The 23,932-nt window shown below is 39.6% G+C and overlaps 1 protein-coding gene across 1 annotated transcript in view; it reads left to right on the forward strand.

Annotated features, from left to right (window-relative positions):
* The first annotated feature begins 4,863 nt into the window (after positions 1-4,863).
* Positions 4,864-23,932, forward strand: part of IQANK1 (IQ motif and ankyrin repeat containing 1) — a 2,532,034-nt gene continuing 2,512,965 nt past the window's right edge. Inside the window, exon 1 of the mRNA XM_044067472.1 lies at positions 4,864-4,997. Coding sequence (XP_043923407.1) covers positions 4,871-4,997 — 127 coding nt within the window. The 5' untranslated portion in view covers positions 4,864-4,870. The remainder of the gene's footprint in view (positions 4,998-23,932) is intronic.

The raw sequence follows: 23,932 nt of genomic DNA on the forward strand, positions 1-23,932 counted from the left end.
CCAGGGATTTCCTCAGATCAGTAGTGGGTTTTTTTGAGGTGATGAGGAGAGTCCTGTCTGCACAGGCAGTTCTGCGGTCATCTCTGGACATTCTTTCCGCAAGGCACCGGTGTCTGCTTCTATACCCTTGCATCCACAGGGATGTGGAGATCCTAGGCCTCAGGATGCTCCACAGGGTGCCCCCCACTCTTCTGAAACCTCTCCAGAGTACCCCTCTGAAGAGGTCCCTAGGAAGATGCTATGTAAGAGGAAGCATTTAGACTCCCCAGAGGGGTCCATAGCTTCAGGTACGGACCTTGTTGAAGCTGAAGGGTCCCCACAGTTGTCTCCTGATGATGTCTCCTTTGGAGACATCTTAGAAATACTTAGAGAGGCGGCTGGAAGTCCACCAACCCTTCAGCAGAGGAGTCCATGTACCTGAAGGCTTTTAGATCGCACCCTCCCACCACTTGGGTGTCTCCACCTTTTGACAAACTTCTGGATTTAGTTTCTTGAAAAGCGTGGGAGTCTCCAGATTCAGTGGAACCTGTTCCTTAGAGTCCAAATAAGTTCATCACCTCCCCTTCAGACAAAAACTTTTTAACTAAGGGAGTCCAAGTAGATGCTATGGTGGTGGCAGCAGCCACCAAGAGGAAACTTCTGGAAACGTCTTCCTCTGTTCATCCACCGAACAATGAGTCTCACATGATGGACAGATATGGAAAGCGCATTTTTTCTTCAGTGACATTTGCTCTTAGATCACTGAATTATCTGACCCAGTTTGTGAGACTACAGAGAGATCTCCTGAAGGAGTTAGGAGATACTCTCCAAGGTTCAGCAGCTGAATGGGTTTCAGAGAAAGTTTCCTCTCAGCTCTGTACCTTAAATTCAGTGGTCAACTCCTCCATGAGACTCATCTTTTATGCAGCTGATGGAGTGAGAAGAGCAGCGGATTCAGGAATTTCACTAAGGAGACATTCTTGGATGCGCTTGTGTGACTTCACTGAACCTTTAAATCTTCTTTTGTGAATGCCCCATTTGATGGCTCATCTCTGTTATGGCCCAAAGTCAGAGACATACTAACCAGGTGTGAACAAGAAGGGAAGAATCTCTCTGCCGTAGGAGTCTATTTTTCCCTACCTACCAGACCATATACTAAAGGTCAGAGAGGAAGTGGAAAAATGTGGTTTCAAAAATCCCAAAGAGCTTTCCAGGACACACGTGGTTAATCTTCCCCCAGAGGCAGAGGGAGAAGTAGTAATGGAAGATGCTGACCACACAGCAGAGGGGGTCTGCAGAACCAGGGCAACAGAGAATCTTTCTTTGGTAAACTCTTTCACCACTCCTGAATGGAGGCCCGCCTGTCCATCTCTGGAGGCAATCGGAGGTCGCTTATCTTTGTACCCAAAAGCTTGGCTAAAAATAACAAAAGATAAGTGGGTACAAAGCATCATATCCAGAGGTTACTCCATACCCTTTTCCTTCCCTGTCCCAAACATAAAAAACATCCCAGATGTTCCACCCAGTCAAAGGGATCAGGCAACATTAGAAATTCAAATGTTGCTAGACGAAAGAGTCATCCAAACAGTCCCTGCAGACCAAATAGGATCTGGAACTTATTCAAGATTCCTTTTAGTTCCAAAGAAAACAGAGAAGTGAAGACCAGTTCTGGAACTCAGCAACCTAAACAAATCTGTAAGAAAGTCCAAGTTCCAGATGGTAACACTGCAGTCAACATTTCCCTTTCTGGGACAAGACAATTGGATGTGCTCGATAGACCTCCAGGATGCATACTACCACATAAGAATGGACAGGCAATCCAGGAGACATCTGCACTTTTGGCTGGAAGCCAGTCACTACCAATTTTGAGCTCTGCCCTTTGGTCTCACAACAGCCCCCAGAGTGTTCACCAACTGCATGGCAGTAGTCGCAGCTTACTTAAGGCGTCTAGGATTCTGGGTGTTTCCATATTTAGACGACTGGCTCCTAACTGTCACCACCGAGCATCTACTAATAAAAGCAAGAAACACCACCTTGCAGCTCTACTCTCACCTGGGAATTACAATAAATTATGAAAAATCTGCCTTGCTGCCTTCTCAGTGTGTCATTTTTATTGGAGTAGAATTGGACACAACAAGGATGATGACCAGACTTCCTCCAAAAAGAGTACAAGTTCTATGAAGTCAGGTTTTAAATCTTCTTACAAAGGGAAAAAGCACAAGCAAGGACAGTTCTAAAAGTCTTGGGGACCATGGCAGCAGCAATAACTTTGATCCCTTTAGCATGCCTGCACATGAGGATTCTCCAGTGGCTACTGTCCACACAGTGATCGATGCAGGAACTGCCTATGTCCCACAAAATATTGATAATGGAATCTTGCTAAAAAGACCTTCATTGGTGGCTTTACTCCACTCATGTGACACTAGGCCAGCCACTTGTACTACCCCAATCATTAGCCACAGTGACCACAAATGCCTCTCAGATGGGGGGGGGGGCATTATCTGGGCAAGACAGTCCAAGGCACTTGGCAGGCTCATGAGGCCCATTTGCACATCAATGTCCTAGAGATGAGGAGATGGGAGCAGTGCTACTGGCGTTGCAGTCATTCCAGGACTCTCTTCCGCTGGGAACTATTGGAATACAGACAGACAACGTCAGTTGTATGGTATGTAAACAAACAAGGAGGAAACAGATCTTACCCCCTTTGTCAAGAGACCCTAAGAGTATGGTAGTGAGTGACATCCTCCCAACGCTTTCTGATAGCAATGCATATCCTGGGGAAATCCAACATGATAGCAGACAGACTCAACAGAGGAATTCTGATGCCTCACAAGTGGTCCCTAAAACAAGAAGTAGCGGAAAAGATTTTCCACAAATGGGGCCAGCTTTGCTGTGACCTTTTTGCGACATTGTTGAATGCCAAATGCAGGAGCTATTTCACCCTTATCCCCCCTACTGGGGAGTCACCAAGGGATGCACTTGTTCACAATTGGCCCTCGGGTCTCCTTTATGCCTTCCCTGCCTTCCCTTTAATACCCAACGTTCTGTAGAAAGCCAATTGCTTGGGAAAGGACTTTATACTCATCACCCCACATTGACCTCATAAAATTTGGTTCCCCTTCCTGAGGCCTAATCTTCGGGAGGAGCCTTGGATTCTGAACCCAGTTCCAGACCTTCTGACTCAGGCATCAGGAACGCTCCATCAGGGAAGCTTCAAACTCTCAAATTGACAGCTTGGCTGCTCTGATTCCAACCATAGCCAGTTTTCCTGATCTCTCTTCATCAGTTAAACACATCCTAATATCTTCTCATAAGGCTTCAATTTGAAAAATATATAGAAGCAAATGGAAAAGATTCTCATTGTGGGCTTCTCACAATCATATTGACCTGTTTTCTGCCCCAATCAATTCCATACTAGAATTCTTGGCAAAACTTTTCAATGAAGGCACTGCTGCAGCTACCATTAGAGTTCAGCTAGCAGCGATATCCAGTTTCCATTTAGGTGAATCAGGCCTCAGTAGTATGCCTCACAGACTATGCAAAGTCTTTCTTAAAGGTACCTTATTATTAGGACCATCTATCAAAGACCTTCTAACACCATGAGATTTAAATTTTGTCTTATCTCATTTCCCTATTTGAACCAGCATCATCTTGTGAACTCAGTTTCTTGACATGGAAAACTGTTCTCTTGATAGCAATTACTTCTGCTAGGAGAGTGTCAGAGCTGTAATCCTTGTAAATAATGCCCCCCTACTTGCTGTTCCATAAAGACAGGGTCTCCTTATGAACAAATCCCTCTTTTTTGCTGAAAGTATGTTCAGAATCAAATTTGGACCAAGCAGAATACATGTTGCACCAACTGGATGTACATAGACAATTGCGTTTCTGCTTACACAGGACTAAGGACTTCAAAAAAATCTGATCAACTATTTATATCTTATTCATATTCGAAGGAAGGTCTCCCCAGTCTCCAAAGTGGCTTTCAGATTGCATAACCTTCATTTATATATCTCAAAACAGAGATCTTCCCCATAAAGTTAAAACTCACTCTACAAGAGCCATTGCAACCTCTTCTGCATTTATGGCTAGATTACCAGTTGATACCATTTGTGCTGTGGCAACGTGGGCAAGACCTCATACTTTTATGACTCATTACAACGTTGATTTGGCCTCCAGGAACAGAGCCTCCTTTTGCTCCACGATTCTGAAGAATATTCTCTCTTGAGCCACCCAAGACAGATGGTGCTAGGGACACTGTCCCATCCTTGTAAGAATGAAGGCAAGATAAGACAACAACATATAAATAAGTTATGTACTCACCATAACATTCCATGTGTGTTGTCCATCTTTGCCTTCATTCTTACATCCCACCCTCCTTCCCCCCAGCCTTTTTACTCCTGGAAGACCGCGTTGGTGCAATTGGATATTATTAATCTCTGACCTTCTTTATTGCTCTCTAAGGTATTAAACTGCGTTTATTTTCTATTCTTTTATTATAACTGCAAACAAGATCTGGGGAGCTTTCCTAGTGCATGCTGGGATAGGGTTTAGCCACGAGCTAGTGGAAGACCTTGAGCTTGTATATAAGGCTGAGTTGGATCTGAGGATCTGATTCGACCCCATCCTGGTAAGAATGCTATGGTGAGTACATAACTTCATTTTTTTTATCTAGCTTAATTTCTATTAGTTGTGATTACAGTACTCTAAAAATGTATAAGTTATCTTCATTATTGTTAGAGGATATTTCTCTCTATGCAGTAAAAAAAAATATATATAAATATATGTATGTGTATATATACATTATATAACAATTGTAAATAATCTTATTACAGTACTGAAATAAATCTTTTCCCTACAAATGTACTATTTATTTATTCACAGCTTCTTTTGTATGAAAATGAGTGGCAAGAAAGTATCAGGAAAAGCTAACCCACAGAAAGGTGCCAAGGCCAACATGAAGATCAAGCCTACAGGACAGCCCCTAAAGGTAAAGCCAGTTCCACAGAAAGGATTCAAAGGTAAGGGATTACTTAAGTTTTGTAACACTAGCTGTATAATTGGTGCCTTTCTTTGACAGTTAAGGGCTTTTAATTCTTCCACACAGAGGCTTAGTGTAACTCCTTTAATATTACAGTACATAGTATTGTATAGTACATACTCACTACAGATCTTTGTCTTTTGAACTAGGTTATTCATGCACTAGATTTCTAAATGTTTAACATAAATACTCATTACTTGATACTCATGCATACTTGTGGATTTAGGGAGCTTTTTCAGGCTTGACGTTTTTTTAATTTTTAGTCATTATTTTATAAATGGAAAAGAACCAAACTGAGGCCTGTGATGGTGAGGGAAGGAGAGGAGATGGAAGAACAGAGAAGCATTCAGCTACATAGTTATGCTTTAGTTATCTGTGATGGTTAGTTATAATGCAGGACTCATTTTATCATATGGACTTTAAATTACATGAAGTAACTGCATATGCCTATGCAGAAAATTATGTATCAGATACTTGTCTAAGAGTAGTCCTTGGTTATTGAAACAAGTGCTTTTAAAAGAGAGAAGTCCAATTGACTGTTGTTAACCTCTGCATTGTTTACATTCTCCTGAAAACAAAATTTGACTGTTAATTTTCTGAAATCCTTAAGTGATCAAAGGTATGAAAATAGTTTTAAAAAATGCACGCAGATACCAAGTGCAGAGGTCCTTTATTAAACAATGAAGTTAAAAACATACAAGTGCTTTTATGTTATCAGATGTTTTTTTCAAGTTTTTCTTGATAATGAAAAAATATAAGTAAAAAATATTTTTTAATAAATAATGCTTTTTATTCAGCAACTGTAAAAAGTAAAAAAATAAGGAAGAAGAGTGAAAACTTTGCAAAGAAAACACAGACAAGCTGATTTCAGAAAAACATTTGAGGTTGGTTTTGCTGATTTTGGTAATGAGGTGGCAGAAGTAGTAGCAGGAATCAACAAAACCAACCTCAAATGCTTTTCTGAAATCAACTTATCTGTGTTTCCTTTACAAAGTTTCCACTCTTGTTAGTTTTTACTTTTTAGAGTGACTGAATAAAAGCATTCTTTATTTAAAAATCTTTTTTACTTATATTTTTACTTAAAAAAATAATAAAAGGTGGGAATTCAGCAATGCAGGCAACACCTACATCCAGTGGGAACCAATCATTATACAATAGACAGTACTTCAGTACCCTGGACAGCTCAGTGCATCAAGAAGCATGACAGAACCACAGAGAGACACAGCCACAAAGCCAGTTTCAACAAAAAGCATAATAATAATAATAATAATAATAATAATAATAACAATGATGATGATGATGATGATAATAATAATAATAAAAAGCATTCTAATAAAAAAAGAATGAAAGCATAAAAGCACTTACGTTTTGAATCTCATTGTTTAATAAAAGATGTTCATTATTCTCACAGCTGGAAATAGTCCTTGGCTATATATGTGTTGTTTACTTGGCAGAACACAGCAACTGACTGGCTTCCAAAAGCTATGACTCCCCATCCTTCAGTCTGACTGCTGATTAGTCAGCCCTGTGGAAGGAAATTGGCAGTCAGAGTGAAGCTTTCTTCAGTACTTTCTTGCCTGTTTGTGAAGAAGAAGCTCAGATGCTTCACAGGAGCAGCAGATAGCTTTTAAGGGAAAATTGTATTTTTAAATAGGGATTTTTAGTAGCATCTCTTCTTTAAAAATCCAGTATTCTTTCCAATATCGGAAGTTTCCTGTTTAGGGACCACTATTTTAAGGTCTAAGTTATTTGGGGAGCTCTTTTGTGAGAAAATGTACTGCTTATGCAAACTTTGTGTAATTTACTGAAAAAGTTTACTGTTAGGAAGTATTTTATATGGGTAGGGATTATTACAAGGTAGGTTAGTGCTTGTGTACGCTGTGTAACAACCTACCTGCCTTTTTTTTCTGCAGACGAGTTTTTTGAATATGGGTTTCTGACAGGAATTTACTGTGCTGCTTATGTATTACTGTGATTGAGGACTGCATATGTGAGTGTAAGTGTAGTTGTGCTGCTTGTGAACACTTTTTGACAGCTCATCTTCTAAATGACTCTACCCAGCAAAGCTTACTTTCTTTGAGACATCCTCCTTGATTACAACATGGATACTTGCCTCTCATCAGCTGTTCCATCTCCTGCTATACCTAGAAAGAAAATCAACTTACTAAAGAATCCTTGCTCCCACCAAGGGCTCAGTCACCACCTTAACCAGTGGTGGGTGAATCTGTAGTGGTGGTTAATTATTCCTCAGACCACTCATTTACCTCTCTGACTTCTTCTGGTGTACTTCTTTCAGTCATCACAAAAGTAGGGTCAATCACATCCTGTTCGCTTCTCATATCAGTCTTAGACTTCATCCAGCCTGTATCCTAGGATCCCATGTTTTATATCTTCTATGATTCTCATGATGTCTCTTGCCAAGTTACAAATGAAAAAAAAAAAACACAGACCCAACATTTGCATCCTCTGGAATTCCAGATTCAAATTTTTGGCACTATCAAAAAGGAACTGCAATGGTGTAGAATACAGACAGATGGAAATCCAGGTCTCCCCTTTCCTCCTCTACTTCGAGGTCAGTCAGTAACTACAGATGCCTCAAATTTCACTTGGGGGGGGTTCTATGGGAGTAAAGTCAAGGAGTTCTGTATGCCTTGCAGACACCAAAGCACATCAGTGTCAAAGAGATGTTGACTATGATCCATGGCTTAAAGCTTAATCATCTATGGTCCCATGGACCTTTTCAGATTATTATGTACAACATTACTGTGGTGTTGTCTGAAAACAAGCAAGGGGGCACCAGGTCACCCTTTGTGCAGGCTGGCTATGATGGTTTGGGATGTAGCTCTTCAGCACTCCTTAACCTTCAAACATCTTACATTCTGTCAGAGGAAAACACAGTAGCAGAAAAACTGAGCTGGATAAGAAAAGACCCTCCTGAATGGAAATTGAATGGGGATGGGTCTCCCAGGAACTGAGCCAATTGTGAGGAATACGTCATGTACATCTTTGTCTTCTTTCAAAACAGACAACTGAACCAGTTTTTTCCAGGACTTCTTGCAAGCAGGCCTGGAAAACAAATGCATTTTTTATTCCCATGGTTGTAATATTCATTTTAGCATTTCCACCCTTTCAGCTGGTATCCAGGGTAATTTTGAAGATTAAGAACCAACGAACAACAGACTGGACCAAGAAGTTTAATTGCAAGTAACGTAAAATACACCACAATCGAAATAAGTGCTTTCATTTGGCGCCTGCCAAACTTTTTCAAACAATTGTTACATCACTTCCTGCAACTTAAATAGTATTTACTCATCATGTAAGCAATGATGGTTGACTTAAAAAAATATTCAATTTAAAACTACAACAGTTGAATGAAAACACATAAAAATCAATCCGTTGTTCATTGGTTCTTGGATTGTTTGTTGCCGCTCTTATTGTCTTGTTTTTTTTTTGGGGCGTGGACATGGCTGAGACGGAGATTGCAACAGCACAGGACAGTATTCTTGGTAACTTAACGCAATTAATTGAAAGACTAACGGATAGAATTGACCGCTTGGAACAATGCGGTTTATCACAGGACTCTAACCTTTCTCTTCATGCAAATCCTTTTGTGGACATTAACAGAATTGGTTTAGGTGAACCAGATAGAAGGCGTCTTTCTTCTGGGAGTCAACTTGATGCTACAGAAGGTGAACAACCATCGACTTCAAGAGAGCCTAATACAACAAGGAATAATGAAATATCTTCCTGGTTAAGCAACAATTATGGTTTTACACCGACAACAAACATTGTTACAGGTAAGTCAAAAACATTTAATGACAAATTATCTGAGTTGGATTATATTCTTCTAAAAGTTAAGAAATTACAGATGGATAACAACTACTTCCAAGAATGTTTAAAAAGGAAAATTGTTCCCAGTGGTTTACATGTGTGGAGATTTCCTACGGGACTTATAGCTAACTCACCTTTACATATGGACTTAATCAAACTATTTGACAAGTTTGGGTTTGATTATATGAATTTGGTTATTGGTGACAACAAAAAGACTATTGTTTCACTGTCAAAATAGGCAGAAGAATTGAATATGTCAGTGCAAAATGATTCTGTCTTTTCTGGTAATGACTATGACTATCAGCGCATTTTTAAATCAATTGATGAGAAAATGAAATTAATAAAGGACAGAAAATTTAAAAAGTTAGATCGAGATCATAATTCATATGGGCAAGGTATGGCTTATCCTCCACCCCCAATTTCACAACAATGGGGATCTAAAATGTCGGTCTATGACAGTGGAAATGTTAACAACAGTAACTTGTCTACTATAGGAGAAGAAAGTGATTTGGAAGACAACACTTTTTTAGAGTTAGACCAATTTCCACCATTACGGAGATCCGAAAGACTAATACAGTGTCAGCAGTCATTTCAACCGCAAGGTCAGACAAGGAACTGGGGGCCGCAAAATCAAGCCCAGTATCAGGGATTTTCTACCAGAGGGAGAAGCAAACAATACAGAGGCCAATGGAGGGGTCGTTAGTAAATGAAAGCATTATCAAGAGGCCCATAAAGTATACTAGTACCACAGGAGACTTTACTGTTTACAACTATTCAGATTTTACCTTTGATGACTGCATTTGTGATTTACTTTCACGTGGTGAAACTTTTGTTCCTAGTAAAATGATGAATGTAGTACATTCCATCATTGACTTGAAAATATTTGTTAGAAATTTAAATTTAGGTTTATTGTTTCATAACACTGAACAGGTAACAAAACCTCTTTATGTTTCAAGTTCTTTCAATCCGCCTTTGCATCCTACATTGGAAGTATTTGAAAAATTATGTGAGTTGGATTTTCGTAACCTGGACATATTTAACTTCAAGAACAAAACATATAATTTGACAAAAAATGAACTAAATACATTAAACATGATTATGGACACAGGAAATATTAGATTTATAAAGCCTGACAAGGGAGGTGGCATGACTATATTTAACATTCATGATTACAATAAAGCATTAGAAAATATTTTAAATAGTAACACATATGCATTGAGTTCAATTAATGAACTAAATGGTGCATATAAACGTATCAGAGGAATTATTTATGATTTATTTATTGAAGGTAATATAGATATTGATGAGTTTAATTACATGAATGTGTCTTATCCTAGGACACCAACTATGTTTGGAGTCCCCAAAATTCATAAGGATTTACAAAAATCTCCTTTCAGGCCGACTGTAGATGCACAGGGGTCCATAACTTACCCAATAGCAAAATTTATAGATACCAACTTAAAAACTTATATACTAACTGAAAAATACATGTTGAAAGACTCATGGGATTTTCTGTCTACTAATGGGTCTATTGATTATAGCGAAAATGACATCTTGGTTACAATTGATGTTAAAGACTTGTATTCTGTTATTCCACATGAGATCGGAATGGAGTGGTTTAATTTATTTTTGTATGACAAGGGCTTAACCCAAGGAAGAATTAATTTATTTGATCAATTGTTAGATATTTGTTTAAGAAACAACTTTATAATTTTTAACAAAAATACTTATTTACAAATTGAAGGAGTAGCAATGGGGTCCCCATGCGGGGGCCTTTATGCGAACATAGTAATGCACATGTGGGAGAAGAAATATATTTTTGAATCACTATATTTTAATTATTGTAAGACCTATTTACGCTTTTTAGATGACATATTTATTTTATAGTGTGGAAGTGTTGAAAAATTGGATGAATTTTTAGTATATATAAACTCAACAACAACTTTTCTAAAATTTACAGCAGTTATGAATTTTACCTCTATAGCTTACTTGGACATGTTATTGGAAAGGGATATTATAAAAAGAGAATTTACATCCAAAATATATCAAAAAGCAACCTACAGTAACAGTTTGTTGCATTTTAACAGTTGTCACCCTTTTTCCCAAAAAAGAGCGGTGTTGAAAGTTCAATTTGTTAGGGCCTCTAGAATGGTCAGCAATAGAGAAGACTTTATAGTAGAATGCTTGAACTTAAGTGGAATGTTCAGGAACAGAGGCTATCCAGATCAATTGATAAGTAGTATTATGTATGAAGTTGTAACTAAACGTGACAATTTATATTACATTCCTCTAATTAAAAAGGCCACCCCTGTACTATCTAATGAAATAATGGTGCAAAGTACACAAAAACATTGTGTCAACATCTACCAACAACAATGAAAAAATAGCAATTACAGTAGATGCTAAAGGTTTTACCAAAAGTTTTATTACTACCTACAATTCTGATAGTGAGGCTATAAATAATATTATAAAGAAAAATTGGTTGCTTATTCAAGCAGATAGATCATTACATGGCTATTTTGATGTAACGCCACCAACAGTATACAAAAAAGGTATGAATTTGAAAAATTGTTTAGAACAAAAATTAAATAGATGGTATGGCAGGACTTTTAGATGTGGTAGGTGTAGGTATTGCTCTTATGTGTTTGAAACCAATGAAGTTTTGATTAATGGTATTAAAATTTATTTGAAAGAAAAGGCTTGTTGCAACAGTGAAAAGGTCGTATATTGTGCCTTATGTTGCAATTGCACTACGTTTTACGTAGGAAAAACGGAAAGGAAATTTAAAGAACGAATTGGCGAACACATTAGAGCTATATGTGACCATAATGAATTAAATGCTTTAGCAAAGCATGTTAATACAGAAACTTCTCACAAGTTTAAATTTGTAGTCCTTGATGTTCAAAAATTTGATATTAGGGGTGGTGTGTGGCAACTAAAACTCGAAAAACTTGAACTGGAATGGCAACTTAAATTAAATGCACATAATTGGCCAGGCTTGAACAATTCCACATCGATTGCTAGTATACTTAAGTTGAAATCACTTACAAGATAGTAATATTAGAACAAATATTGTTGTGGTCATTTGATTAAGTAAACTAACACAATTCTCAACACACCACACATGTATGTTTTAATATTTACATTTTTTATATATTTTTTTTATATATTTTTTATTTTTTTATATTGAATTTTACTAAATATAAATATAAATTATTGTAAAATTATACTTATTTAAATATATTTATATTAATCACAATTTATTTATATACAAATATAAATTATTGTAAAATGATATTTATTTAAATATATGTATATTAATTACAACCTATTTATTATTATCTACTTACTATTGTTATTTATTTTACATTTTACATACAATACCTTAATAAATTTATATATTTATCTTACGCAGTACATTATATATTACATGTGAGCATTTTACAAAATTAATCGCAGTATATACATAATGATACAAGTAAGCGTCAATGTAATTGACAAGTTGGTAAAAACAATACTTGTTGAATAGCGGATTTAACCATTCACAATAATAATAATTCGTTGAATGAAACGTGTAATAATAACACGAGTATTTTAGTATTCCGTTTTTTTTCAAAGAATAGTATAGTAGAACAATATATGAGTAAGGTTGAAAAAGTCAATCTATATATATATATATATGTACTCGTTACATTTAATTTTAAATTTCATTTCATGTATTTTACATATGCCCACTTTACGTAATATTGTATTCTTATTAACCGCTATTTAGTGACATACTGTGAGCGCATTCTACCTAAGATTTTAATACACAAATTAATATGTGGAAGTCTAGGTTGTTTAAAAATAGTCGTTATGAAACAACAATATATTTATACATATATATATATATATATATATATATATATATATATATATACTTATGTTTAGTGTAAGTACTTTACAAACAAAAAAACCTTGCTGTTTCATTTGATGATTTGATGATTTTCAGGTAGTTGAGTTAATAGGGTTGCGTGTATGGTGAATTACAATGTTATGGATACGAATGTTACAAATAGACGTGTCAAAAGCTTTTTAGAGTGGTCTTACGAAGTTGATATTATTATTCATTTTAAAACAACTATCTTAAAAAAAAACTATTATCAAAAAATATTTCTATTCTATTCTATTTTATTTGATGTATCTAGGTATTTGGATTGATTGGGTTGTGCAAATGGTGAATTACAATGTTACTGGTACAAATGTTGTAAACATGTGGATCAAATATTTTACTTTATTTTTTCATTACTACATTTACGATCTTCAGGTTTTGAGTCCGTGTGGTTATGAAATGCTTGGTGCAATAGTACATATACTTATTGAACAATGGAAGTGTTAACTATAAGATATGTGCTGATTGATTTTTATGCTTATTATCATTGATTTTGTGATAAACCGCATTGTTCCAAGCGGTCAATTCTATCCGTTAGTCTTTCAATTAATTGCGTTAAGTTACCAAGAATACTGTCCTGTGCTGTTGCAATCTCCATCTCAGCCATGTCCGCGCCCCAAAAAAAAACCAAGACAATAAGAACGGCAACAAACAATCCAAGAACCAACGAACAACGGATTGATTTTTATGTATTTTCATTCAACTGTTGTAGTTTTAAATTGAATATTTTTTTAAGTCAACCATAATTGCTTACATCACGAGTAAATACTATTTAAGTTGCAGGAAGTGATGTAACAATTGTTTGAAAAAGTTTGTCGGGCGCCAAACGAAAGCGCTTATTTCGATTGTGGTGTATTTTACGTTACTTGCAATTAAACTTCTTGGTCCAGTCCGTTGTTCGTTGGTTCTTGGATTGTTTGTTGCCGCTCTTATTGTCTTGGTAATTTTGAAGATTAAGAAGGACTCTCCAAAAATCATTATAATGACTTCATTTTGGCCCAGGACATAGGTTCTTCCTTCTTATGGAATTCACCAGGGGCATTTACCACAAACTTCCTTACAGATTGGAAATATTCACACAAAATAAGGGGAGTTTGATACACCCAAGTCTTGACATCTTCAGCTAACTGCCTGGATGATTCAATTCTGATTCCTTTTATGCACCTCTATTCTGAAGATGTGCAGCATGTATTAAAGAAGGTGAGAAAACTGCTACTAGGTAATCTTACATTGGCAATAGGAGAAGATTTTTTAGTTGCTGCCTAGCCAATAACCAGGGTCCCATCAAGGATTATGTACCACTGGTGATCATATATTTGTAAGTTACTGTCCTCTGTCCTTTCTTATTCCTGTCTCACTGTATACCTTTTAGCCATTTTAGTATGTCTGCCCATGGATCATCCAATTTCTTCTCTGTTTTTAATGAAACAGTTTCTGAAGGAAGTTCTACACTCGAAATCTCCCCATAAACAAGTTTCTTCTTCTTGGGATGTTAATTTTGTGCTGGAGAAGTTAACCATATCTCCATATGAACCTAATCATCAAGCAGATTTAAGGTTCATTACATGGGGGAACTGCTCATCTGTTGTCAGTCTTCATTCATCCTTGACCTTTGGGTACTCAGTTCCGATCCTCGGAAAAAGCTTGGCTGTTATACAGCCATGCCAGCCAAAAACGCTTGAGATAAGACTCGACCCACAAGACCCCTCTCCATATTACCTCAGATCTCATTTCCCTATCTTGTCGCAAGACGCGTCAGCCATTTATCTCACAGCTAAGTAGAATTTCTTTATTATTTTAAAGTTGGTCTCATCCTTTTCTATACATTTCTATTTCTATTTCTATTTTATTTGTCTCTGCCCATTTTTTTCTGGTTGAGTGAGCATTTACTTCGCATACCTTATGGTATCCTCTCTACCACTGCTGGTAGTACCTCTCCCTCTTTTTTCCTTCTCTACCTCATTAGGTAACTCTCTCTTTTACCATAGTTGGTCAGTTATTTCCCTCTACCAGTCTTTTGGTATCTCTATCTATCATTGTTGGTAGTTTTTCCCTTCTGTCCTTTTTGCGTGTGTGGCTGTGAGAGTGTTCTTGCCAGTTGACTTCTTTCCTTCCATTTATCGACATGGCTGAAAAACCAAAAGGCACTACAGGGTTTAAACAGTGCCAGGATTGTGTATGGGAGATGTCCAATTCCGATGGATACTCTTCCTGTGTATATTGTCTGGGCCCAGCTCATCTGGATCAAGAATGTTCTGTCTGCAAGGCCTTCAGTAACTTGGGCCTTGGTTGAGCATAAAAATAAATATTGAAAAGGCTAATTAAATTATACCTTGGGATGAAGAAAAGTCACTTGGTGCCGACTTCTCCTTCGGCACCTATGGCAAAAAAGCATAAGCCTTCCATCCCTTCCACATCTACAGAACCAAAGGCTAAGGTTCCAAGACTGTCAGAACAGAGAGCCTTCTCAGCACCGGCTACTACTACGGCACCACAAACCTCGGCGCCTGTTTCATCGACACTGACTTCTTTAGTTTCCCATCATTGCCAACCTCTCCTACTGCACAGCAGCAGACATGCCCCCCCCCCTTCAGTGCCAAAATCAGAATTAATGTATTTATCCAGGATAATATATTCACCTTCTATTGAGCCTTTCCTGGGGCAGCTTCTCAGTCCTTTCTTAGAAAGGCCAGAATCCCTGCCTGGGTTATTTGTCCATTCTTTCAGGAGTCTTACCCAAGTGGGCATTGTGAGTTTGGTGGATCAGCTCTTAGTGGCCCTGCACAACAGAAGGAAGAAACTGTTGCAAAAGAGGGTAAAATCCCATGAGTAGAGGAACTCCCTGGTCAGCCTCAGAAAGAAGCTGCGATCCCTGATAAAATCCTTCAAAGCTAGTTACAAAAACAAAGTCGACACTGATTCTAAAGACAACCACAAAGCATTCTATAGCTGTGTCAAGAATATCATTGTCAACACTCAGATCTGCTCTGAGTTACAGCACAATGGCACTAAATATACAGACACAACTGATATTGCCAACAGCCTGGCAGATAGGATCAGTGCTAACTTTACCCCCCTCTCACCTATGAAAGTGCACATCTCTATACCAGAAGAATGCAAAGTTGCTGTCATCATTGCTGCACAGGTAAAAAACACTCTCCAAAGCCAGGAATACAGCATCCATGGGACCAGATTACATCCCAGGCTGCGTTCTACATGAACTACCTAACGAACTGGCACCACACCTACATACCATGTTCAGTCATAACCTCACTTCAGGCTTTGTGCCTGCTGAATGGTGCACAGCGACGGTTATCCCACTACACAAGCGGGGATCCACCACGGACCCCGGAAACTAGAGCCCCATTAGCCTGATGAGCCTGGTCTGCAAGGCCATGGAATGCATCATCATGGAACTCATAAACAAAGACATTGGTAATCTCCAAACTCTGGACCACAACCATTTTGGGTTTGTAAAAGGCAGATTATGTCTTCTAAACCTGATAGACTTCTTTGAAGCAGTCACCAAAGCCGTAGACAAGGGTAAGGTGGTTCACACAGCCTATCTAGATCTTGCTACAGCTTTCAACACCATCCCCCATGCTGGAATTATGGATAAACCCACTAAACTAGGTATAAATCCCTATGTCACAAGATGGGTTGCCAACTGTCTGACTGACACAACCCACACTGTGAAAGTAGCAGACTCCAAGTCCGACTTCAGACCAGTGACAAGTGGAGTACCACAGGGTTCAGTCCTGGGTCTTGTGTTGTTTGGTATCTACTTCCCTGAAGTACAGGTTAACATGGAAGGTCTCTAGCTAATGAAGTTCCCAGATTACTGCAAACTAGGAGCCATAATCGAGACTACTAATGATGTGGACATCCTACAAAAGGGCCTTACTGAGACAGATGCCTGGTGTCAAAGTCATGGCCTCAAGCTCAGTGCCAAAAAGTGCATTGTCATCCCCTTTGGTAAAAACACTGTACCCATGAACTACAACATAGGTGGTAGTATACTCAACACCGAAAGTGTGATAAGATACCTTGGGACACAGGTGGACAGTAGACTTTCCTTTGATAATCACATCGCCACAGTAGTCAGGAAATCCTTCTACGTGGCACACCTCATCACAAAAGGTGTCTCATGCAGAATAAAAGAGGTAATTGTTCCCCATCTACTCATCACTCATTAGATGCATTATAGAGTACAATGCCCCTTTTGCCATGTACCTCACAAGACATCTACAACAACTGGAAAGCCTGCAGAAATACCTCACAAAGAGGATTAGCGGCCTCAAATACATGCCATACTCAGACCGTCTCAAAACACTACAGCTTTACTCTGTCACATATCGACTACTCAGAGGTGATCTCTGCCTAACATACAAAACTGTCAAACACAGAGCTGTTGGACACGCACCACTTAAAGAAATCCCAATCCCTCCAAGCGTCGGCCCCAAAACCCAGACTGAAATACTAAAGAGGGGGTGTATCCATTTTCATAAAGGATACCCACACCTCCAGGATAGTGGCACAGCACAAGACCTTGGAGACCATGTAAGTGCAACTAACATTGGGCAAAGCTGCTTATCAGATCGTAGCCTGCTATAGATCACATACCTTGTCTCAGGACCCTCACTCAGTATTCCTTAGAACACTGGGAAATATAAAGGTCCTACCAAACACCGTGATATGAGGAGATTTCAACTACACAAACATTGACTGGGAGAATTACTCGAGTACAAAGTCCTTTGCCCAATGCTTCCTAGAGTTTATAAACTCAAACGGTCTGGAACAGCTGGACACCACACCCACTAGAGGTGACAACATACTGGACCTGATCATCACCAACATGGGGGATCAGTGTTCCACACCAGAGGTAAACCCCTTGCTGGTAATATCAGATCATGAAGTAATCACACTGGACATCCACATCCCGACCCCCCCAGTCAACAAAACCACTGTGAAAAACTTTTCAAAAGCAAACTTCACACTTCTCAAGACCAAAGTGGAAAGTTTCAAAGCCCCCCTTGCTACAGGATAATGCTATCCAATCTGCAGAATCCTTTACAAGTGCATTCTATGAGCATCTACAGGGATGCATGGATCGAGCCATCCCAATTAAAACCAAGACTCACTCCTGCAAAACGAAGAAACCAATCTGGTGGCCCTTGCCCATAAATAAGCTATACAACAGAAGGAGGCAACTAACACATGATAGAGCAAAATTCCAAAAAGGAAAGGCATCACTGATCATTATTAGCAAGAAACTATGATCGCTCATAAAATAATCCAAGTCCAGTTTCTAAAGAAAAATTGCCAAGGAATCTAAAGATAACCACAAAGCCTTCTTTAGCTATATCAAACATTTAGGTGGCAACTCTCAGATATGCTTTCAGCTACTGCAAAATGGCAAAAAAATACACTGAACCAACTGACATTGCCAACATCCTGATAGACAAGTTCAGTGCAAACTTCACCCCCCCCTCACCCCCAAAAGGGCCTGTGTCCATCCCAGAAGAATGCAGGGCCCCAGACTTCATGGACATGCAGGTAAAAACAGCCCTCTCCAAAGCTAAGAACACAGCATCAATGGGACTGGATGGTGTCCCAGGCTGCGTCTTACACGAGCTCCAAAAGGAACTAAACCCTCACCTACATTCACTGTTCAGACTCAACCTTACCACAGGCTATGTACCCAAAGAATGGCATACAGCAACAGTCATCCCGCTTCACAAAGGTGGTGCCACAACAGAACCTGGGAACTATCATCCTATAAGCCTGACCAGCCTGGTCTGCAAAGCTATGGAGCGAATTATTATGGAACTCATAAACAGAGACATTGGGAACCTCCAGATACTGAACCCTACCCAATTTGGCTTTGTTAAAGGCAGATCCTGCCTCCTAAACCTAGTTGACTTCTTTGAAACAGTTACCAAGGCCATAGATGAAGGGAAGGTAGTCCACACAGCCTACCTGGACCTCACTAAGGCCTTTGACACCATTCCTTACTCTGGCATCATAGACAAGCTTACCAGCTTGAACATTAACCCCTATGTCATGATATAGGTGGCCAACTGGCTCACGGATAGAACACACATGGTCAGAGTTGCAGGTGCCATGTCCAACTCTAAACCAGTCGCAAGTGGCATCCCACAGGTCTCGGTCCTGGGACCCCTCCTGTTCAGTATATACATCTCTGAGATACAGGCAAGCAGGGAGGACTATGGCTGACCAAGTTCCCAGATGACTGTAAACTGGGGGCCATAATCGACTCTCTGACTGACACAGACATCCTCCAGAAAGGTCTTACAGAGACAGATACCTGGTGTCAAAACCATGGCCTCAAGCTGAATGGCAAAAAATGCATAGTCATCCCCTTTGGAAAAAAACAAAGTGCCCACAAATTACCACATAGGTAGTAATCCACTAGGTACGGAAAATGTAATTAGGAACCTGGGGACCCAGGTAGATAGTAACCTCTCCTTTGATTATCACATTGGCAAAGTGGTTAGTTATTCCTTCTATGTAGCCCACCTAATCACGAAAGGGTTCACCTCTAGATCAAGAGAGGTCATTGTGCCCCTCTACTCATCACTCATTAGGCCCATAATAGAGTACAATGCCCCATTTGGTATGTACCTTAATTGGCAGATGCAACAGCTGGTAAGACCCCAGAAGTACTTCTCCAAGAGGATCATGAGCCTCAAAGAGATGCCCTATGCAGCTCGACTAAAGAAACTCCAGCTCTACTCGGTTGCTTACTGTCTGCTCAGATGTGATCTATGCCTGACGTATAAGACCATGTCCAACCTGGAATTAATGGACATGCTCCACCTCAAGAAAAACAAATCTCTTAGAACCACAAGCTCCAGTGAATTAAACCTCAGCAAAGCAATAAACAGGACATGCTGGAGGGATAGATTCCTGTCCCAGAGACTTCCCTCACTCTGGAATAGAATCCCAGTTGATGTTAGGCAGAGCCCCTTGCAGACTCTCTTCAAGAGGAATCTTGATGAGTGGATGGGAAATTGTAAATATACCCTTGGGATCACTTCAGTGGCCCTGCTAGACAGAGGCCCAGGAAACTAATTTAAAAGGGAGGCAAAAGCCAACACATTCTGGCTAGGCTTATAAATGCCCTTGGGCAGATAGCCTAGTACCTACCTATGAACCTATGAACCTACACGCTCTAGGGACCTAAACCTTGTCACCACAATAAACAGAACATGCCAGAGGGATAGATTCCTGTCCCACAGACTTCACATACTTCAGAATAAACTACCTATCTATATCAAACAAAGCTCCTCATTAGCACTCTTCAAGGAAAATCTTGATTATTGGATGGGAAATAGGAAATTCACCCTGGAGATCACTTCTGTGTCTCTGCATGACAGTGGCACAGGAAAATAAATGTTTTGGGTGGTAAAAGCCAGGTTACCTTTTTGGCTGGCCTTGTATAGGCCCCAGGGCTGATAGACTAGTACCTACCTATGAACCTATGAACCTTTGAGCCTTGCCTAAAAAAGGTAATATGGGGACAGCACGAGCCTTGGCCAGTATTCAGAAGCATAGGAGCGACAGGTGCAAACCATCTGTAGTGAAGCAACAAGGCTTGTCTATCATGTCATCACAGGCAGACAGAGACTGGATCCCCTTTGAATGACACCAGAAGCTCAGCCAATTGTTGAAGTTTATCATCTTTCTGTTATATTGCAGTATCATGTAGGTGAAGGTAAGATGCTACTCAAGGTTTGACCCTGTGTGTGCCAGCATGTGGTTCATCAACCCATATATGATATGGTCATGGCCTATACATACAAAACACTCATAATACACCTAGTATGATAAGCCAGCTGAGGTTAGCAAATGTGAAAAAAAACCTTTGTGCAAACTGTCAGCAAGTAATGTCTGTATTGCACCCTGTAACTCCATATTGCTTGCTGAAGTGCAAAGACATACTTAGTTTGGATTAAGAACACCGCGCTTGCCAAATGTGTGTGTCTCCCTGGGGAGAAACAACCTTTTTGGAGACTACTCAAACACCTTAAAAGTGGTATGCTCATCTTTGTCAAGTCCAATGATGTCACCATTCTACAAATATACCTGTGGAAAAATGAAATCACAGAATTTGTATAGTGCATTGTGTAAATGTGTACTGCTGTAGTATCATAATATAGTTAAGTAGGGGTTTGAATCCTGCACTTGCCAACTGTGTGTGTGTGTGCATATGTGTGCCTCCCTGCGGAGGAGCAACCTTTTTGGAGACTACTCAAACACTTTAAAAGTGGTATAATCATCTTTGTCAAGTCTGATGATGTCACCATCCTACAAATATATCTTTGGGAAAGTGAAATCCCAGTAATGTGTATAGTGTGTCGTGTAAATGTGTACTGCTGTAGTATCATAATGTAGTTAGATAGGGGTTTGAATCCTCCACTTGCCAACTGTGTGTCTCTCTGGGGAGGGCCAACCTTTTTGGAGACTACTCAAACACCTTAAAAGTGGTATACCTATCTTTGTCAAGTCCGATGATGTCACCATCCTACAAATATACCTGTAGAAAAGTGAAGTCCTACTAATGTGTATAGTGTGTCGTGTAAATGCCTTCTGTGGTAATATTATAATGTAGTTAGGTAGGGGTTTGAATCCTCCACTTGCCAACTGTGTGTTTCCCTGGGGAGGTGCAACCTTTTTGGAGACTACTCAAACACCTTAAAAGTGGTATACTCATCTTTGTCAAGTCCGATGATGTCACCATCCTACAAATATACCTGTAGAAAGATAAAATCCCACTAATGTGTATAGTGCGTCATGTAAATGCCTACTGCGGTAATATCAGAATGTAGTTAGGTAGGAGTTTGAATCCTGTCCTTGCTAACTATGTGTGTCGCCCTGGGGAGGAGCAACCTTTTTGGAGACTACTCAAACACCTTAAAAGTGGTATACTCATCTTTGTCAAGTCCGATGATGTCACCATCCTAAAAATATACCTGTGGAAAGGTGAAATCCCAGTAATGTGTATAGCACGTCGTGTAAATATGTACTGCTGTAGTATCATAATGTAGTTAGGAAATAGTTTGAATCTCGCACTTGCTGCCTGTGCTCCAGGTGTGTGACGCCATTTTGCTGACTGTGCCTGTGCTCCAGGTGTGTGACACCGTTGGATAATGTGAAGTGGGTTTTGATTTTTATAGCGTATGACATATCACAATGACAAGTGTATGTGCATTATACAAGTAAGGTAGCTGTGGGACAAATCCATATACATACATGTGACCTCAAGTAATTGATAGGTGGGTACTCTGCTTTCTCCATGAATGCATGTGTTATCTTTGCCAGAGCATGCTGGCGCTTTCCAGACCTTAGGTCACTTCTGTATGCTGGTGACAAGCTTAGCCACTGCAGTGATCCCTGGGCTATGGCTTTCATTTCACATCCACTCATCACAGTTTCTATTGAAGAGTGTGAGTGAGGGTTTATGCTTGAGGTATACTTGAAACCTGTTCCAAAGCAAGCAAAGTCTGGCAAAGATGACTAATCATTATAGGTGTGCAACAACCTCTGTGGATCTGCATGCAAACCCTTTATTGCTTATGTGCTCCACAGAGGGATTTCCAAAACCCTTTGGTAATATGATTATCAAAGGAGAGATGACTTAACACATGACTCTGTGTATACATTAGCACCTGTTCCACATTTTGGGGTCTACTACCTATGTGGTACTCTGGGGATACTTTGTTTTCTAAAAGTGGATAACTATGCTTTCTTAGGCTTATAGCTTTACAGCATGAGTTTGACACCAAGTATCTATCTATATGATACCCTTTTGGAGGATCTGTGTGTCATCTGGAGAATAAAGTATAGCCCACAGTATGCATTTTCATCAAACGTGGGCAGACATATCCCTGTGTTTGCTTGTACCTAAGAAAGCTATATGCCAAACAGGAGTGGTCCCAGGACTGAGTGCAGGTGAATACCACTTGTTACTGGCATAGAATGGAGGGTGCAAATGTTACTGTGTGTCCTACATCTGTGCGTCAGTTGTCAAGCCATCATCTAATAATCATTTATGGTCAGTCTGTTGAGGTTATGTCTAATACCAGTATGTGGGATGGGAATGATTTGCTCGTGAGCTATAGCTTGGCTGTATTGACCTCCCCTCCCTCACCTGTAGCCTTGTTGACTGGATTGAAGTCTACTAGGTGTAGGAGCCATGATCTGGCCTTTAGAGAACCTAAGTGGGTATGGTGCAGTGTTTGCAGGTTCATAATGTCTCTGTTAATGAGTTCCATAATGCTGTGCTCCATAGCCTTCCAGATAACATTGGTCTGGCTTATAGGGTGAGAGTTTCCAGGACCTGTTGTAGTTCTGCCCTTAATCAATTTATGTTAACATTTGCACTGGGTGTGACGAGGGTGGACAGGTTTAAGAATAAGTATATTAGAGGGTCAGGCCAGGTTTGAAGGTTAGTAGACCATGCCAGATAGGCAGGATTAAGTTGGTTTGTACATGTGCTGAGGAGGGATGCAGAGTATATTGTGAAATAGATGCTAAGGATGAAGCCACCAGGTAACAGGAAAAGAGGAATGCCTAAGATGAGGTTTATGGCTGTGGTGAGAGAGGACATGCAGGTGGATGGTGTGACAGCGCAAGATGCAGAGGGCAGGAAGACATGGAAACAGATGATGTACTGTGGTGACCCCTAATGGAAGCAACCAAAAGGAGAAGAAGACGTTGTAGCTCAACCCGTGTGGACTGTGAACACCATTACCGTATGTCATTCCACATGTATGTAACCTGTATAGAGGCTCCATCTGGACAGAGCGTTTAGGTGAGTGGTGACTTCATATGTCAGCTTGTGTATGACACAGCCAGGGACACTGTCCAGTACCATTTCCACTGTGGTGTGGACCTTGTTAAAGAGATGGTTTAACAACAGTGTCTGTGAATCAGGTATTACATTCTGCAGGTCTGGAAATGTGGCCCTTGTATAGTGACAAGGTGGTGAAATCCGCATTCAAACTGTCTGACAAGGAATTGGTAATGTCAGTCAGATAAGTGTACTTTGTGACCATTTACATTAACTGTGACTCAATCTGAGATTTCCCCTGTAGATTATGAACAACAGTAAAGACAGCTTTAGGTCT

Source organism: Protopterus annectens, chromosome 3.part1 (assembly GCF_019279795.1).
Source record: "Protopterus annectens isolate FY-2018-M chromosome 3.part1, PAN1.0, whole genome shotgun sequence".
Lineage (NCBI taxonomy): Eukaryota > Metazoa > Chordata > Ceratodontiformes > Protopteridae > Protopterus > Protopterus annectens.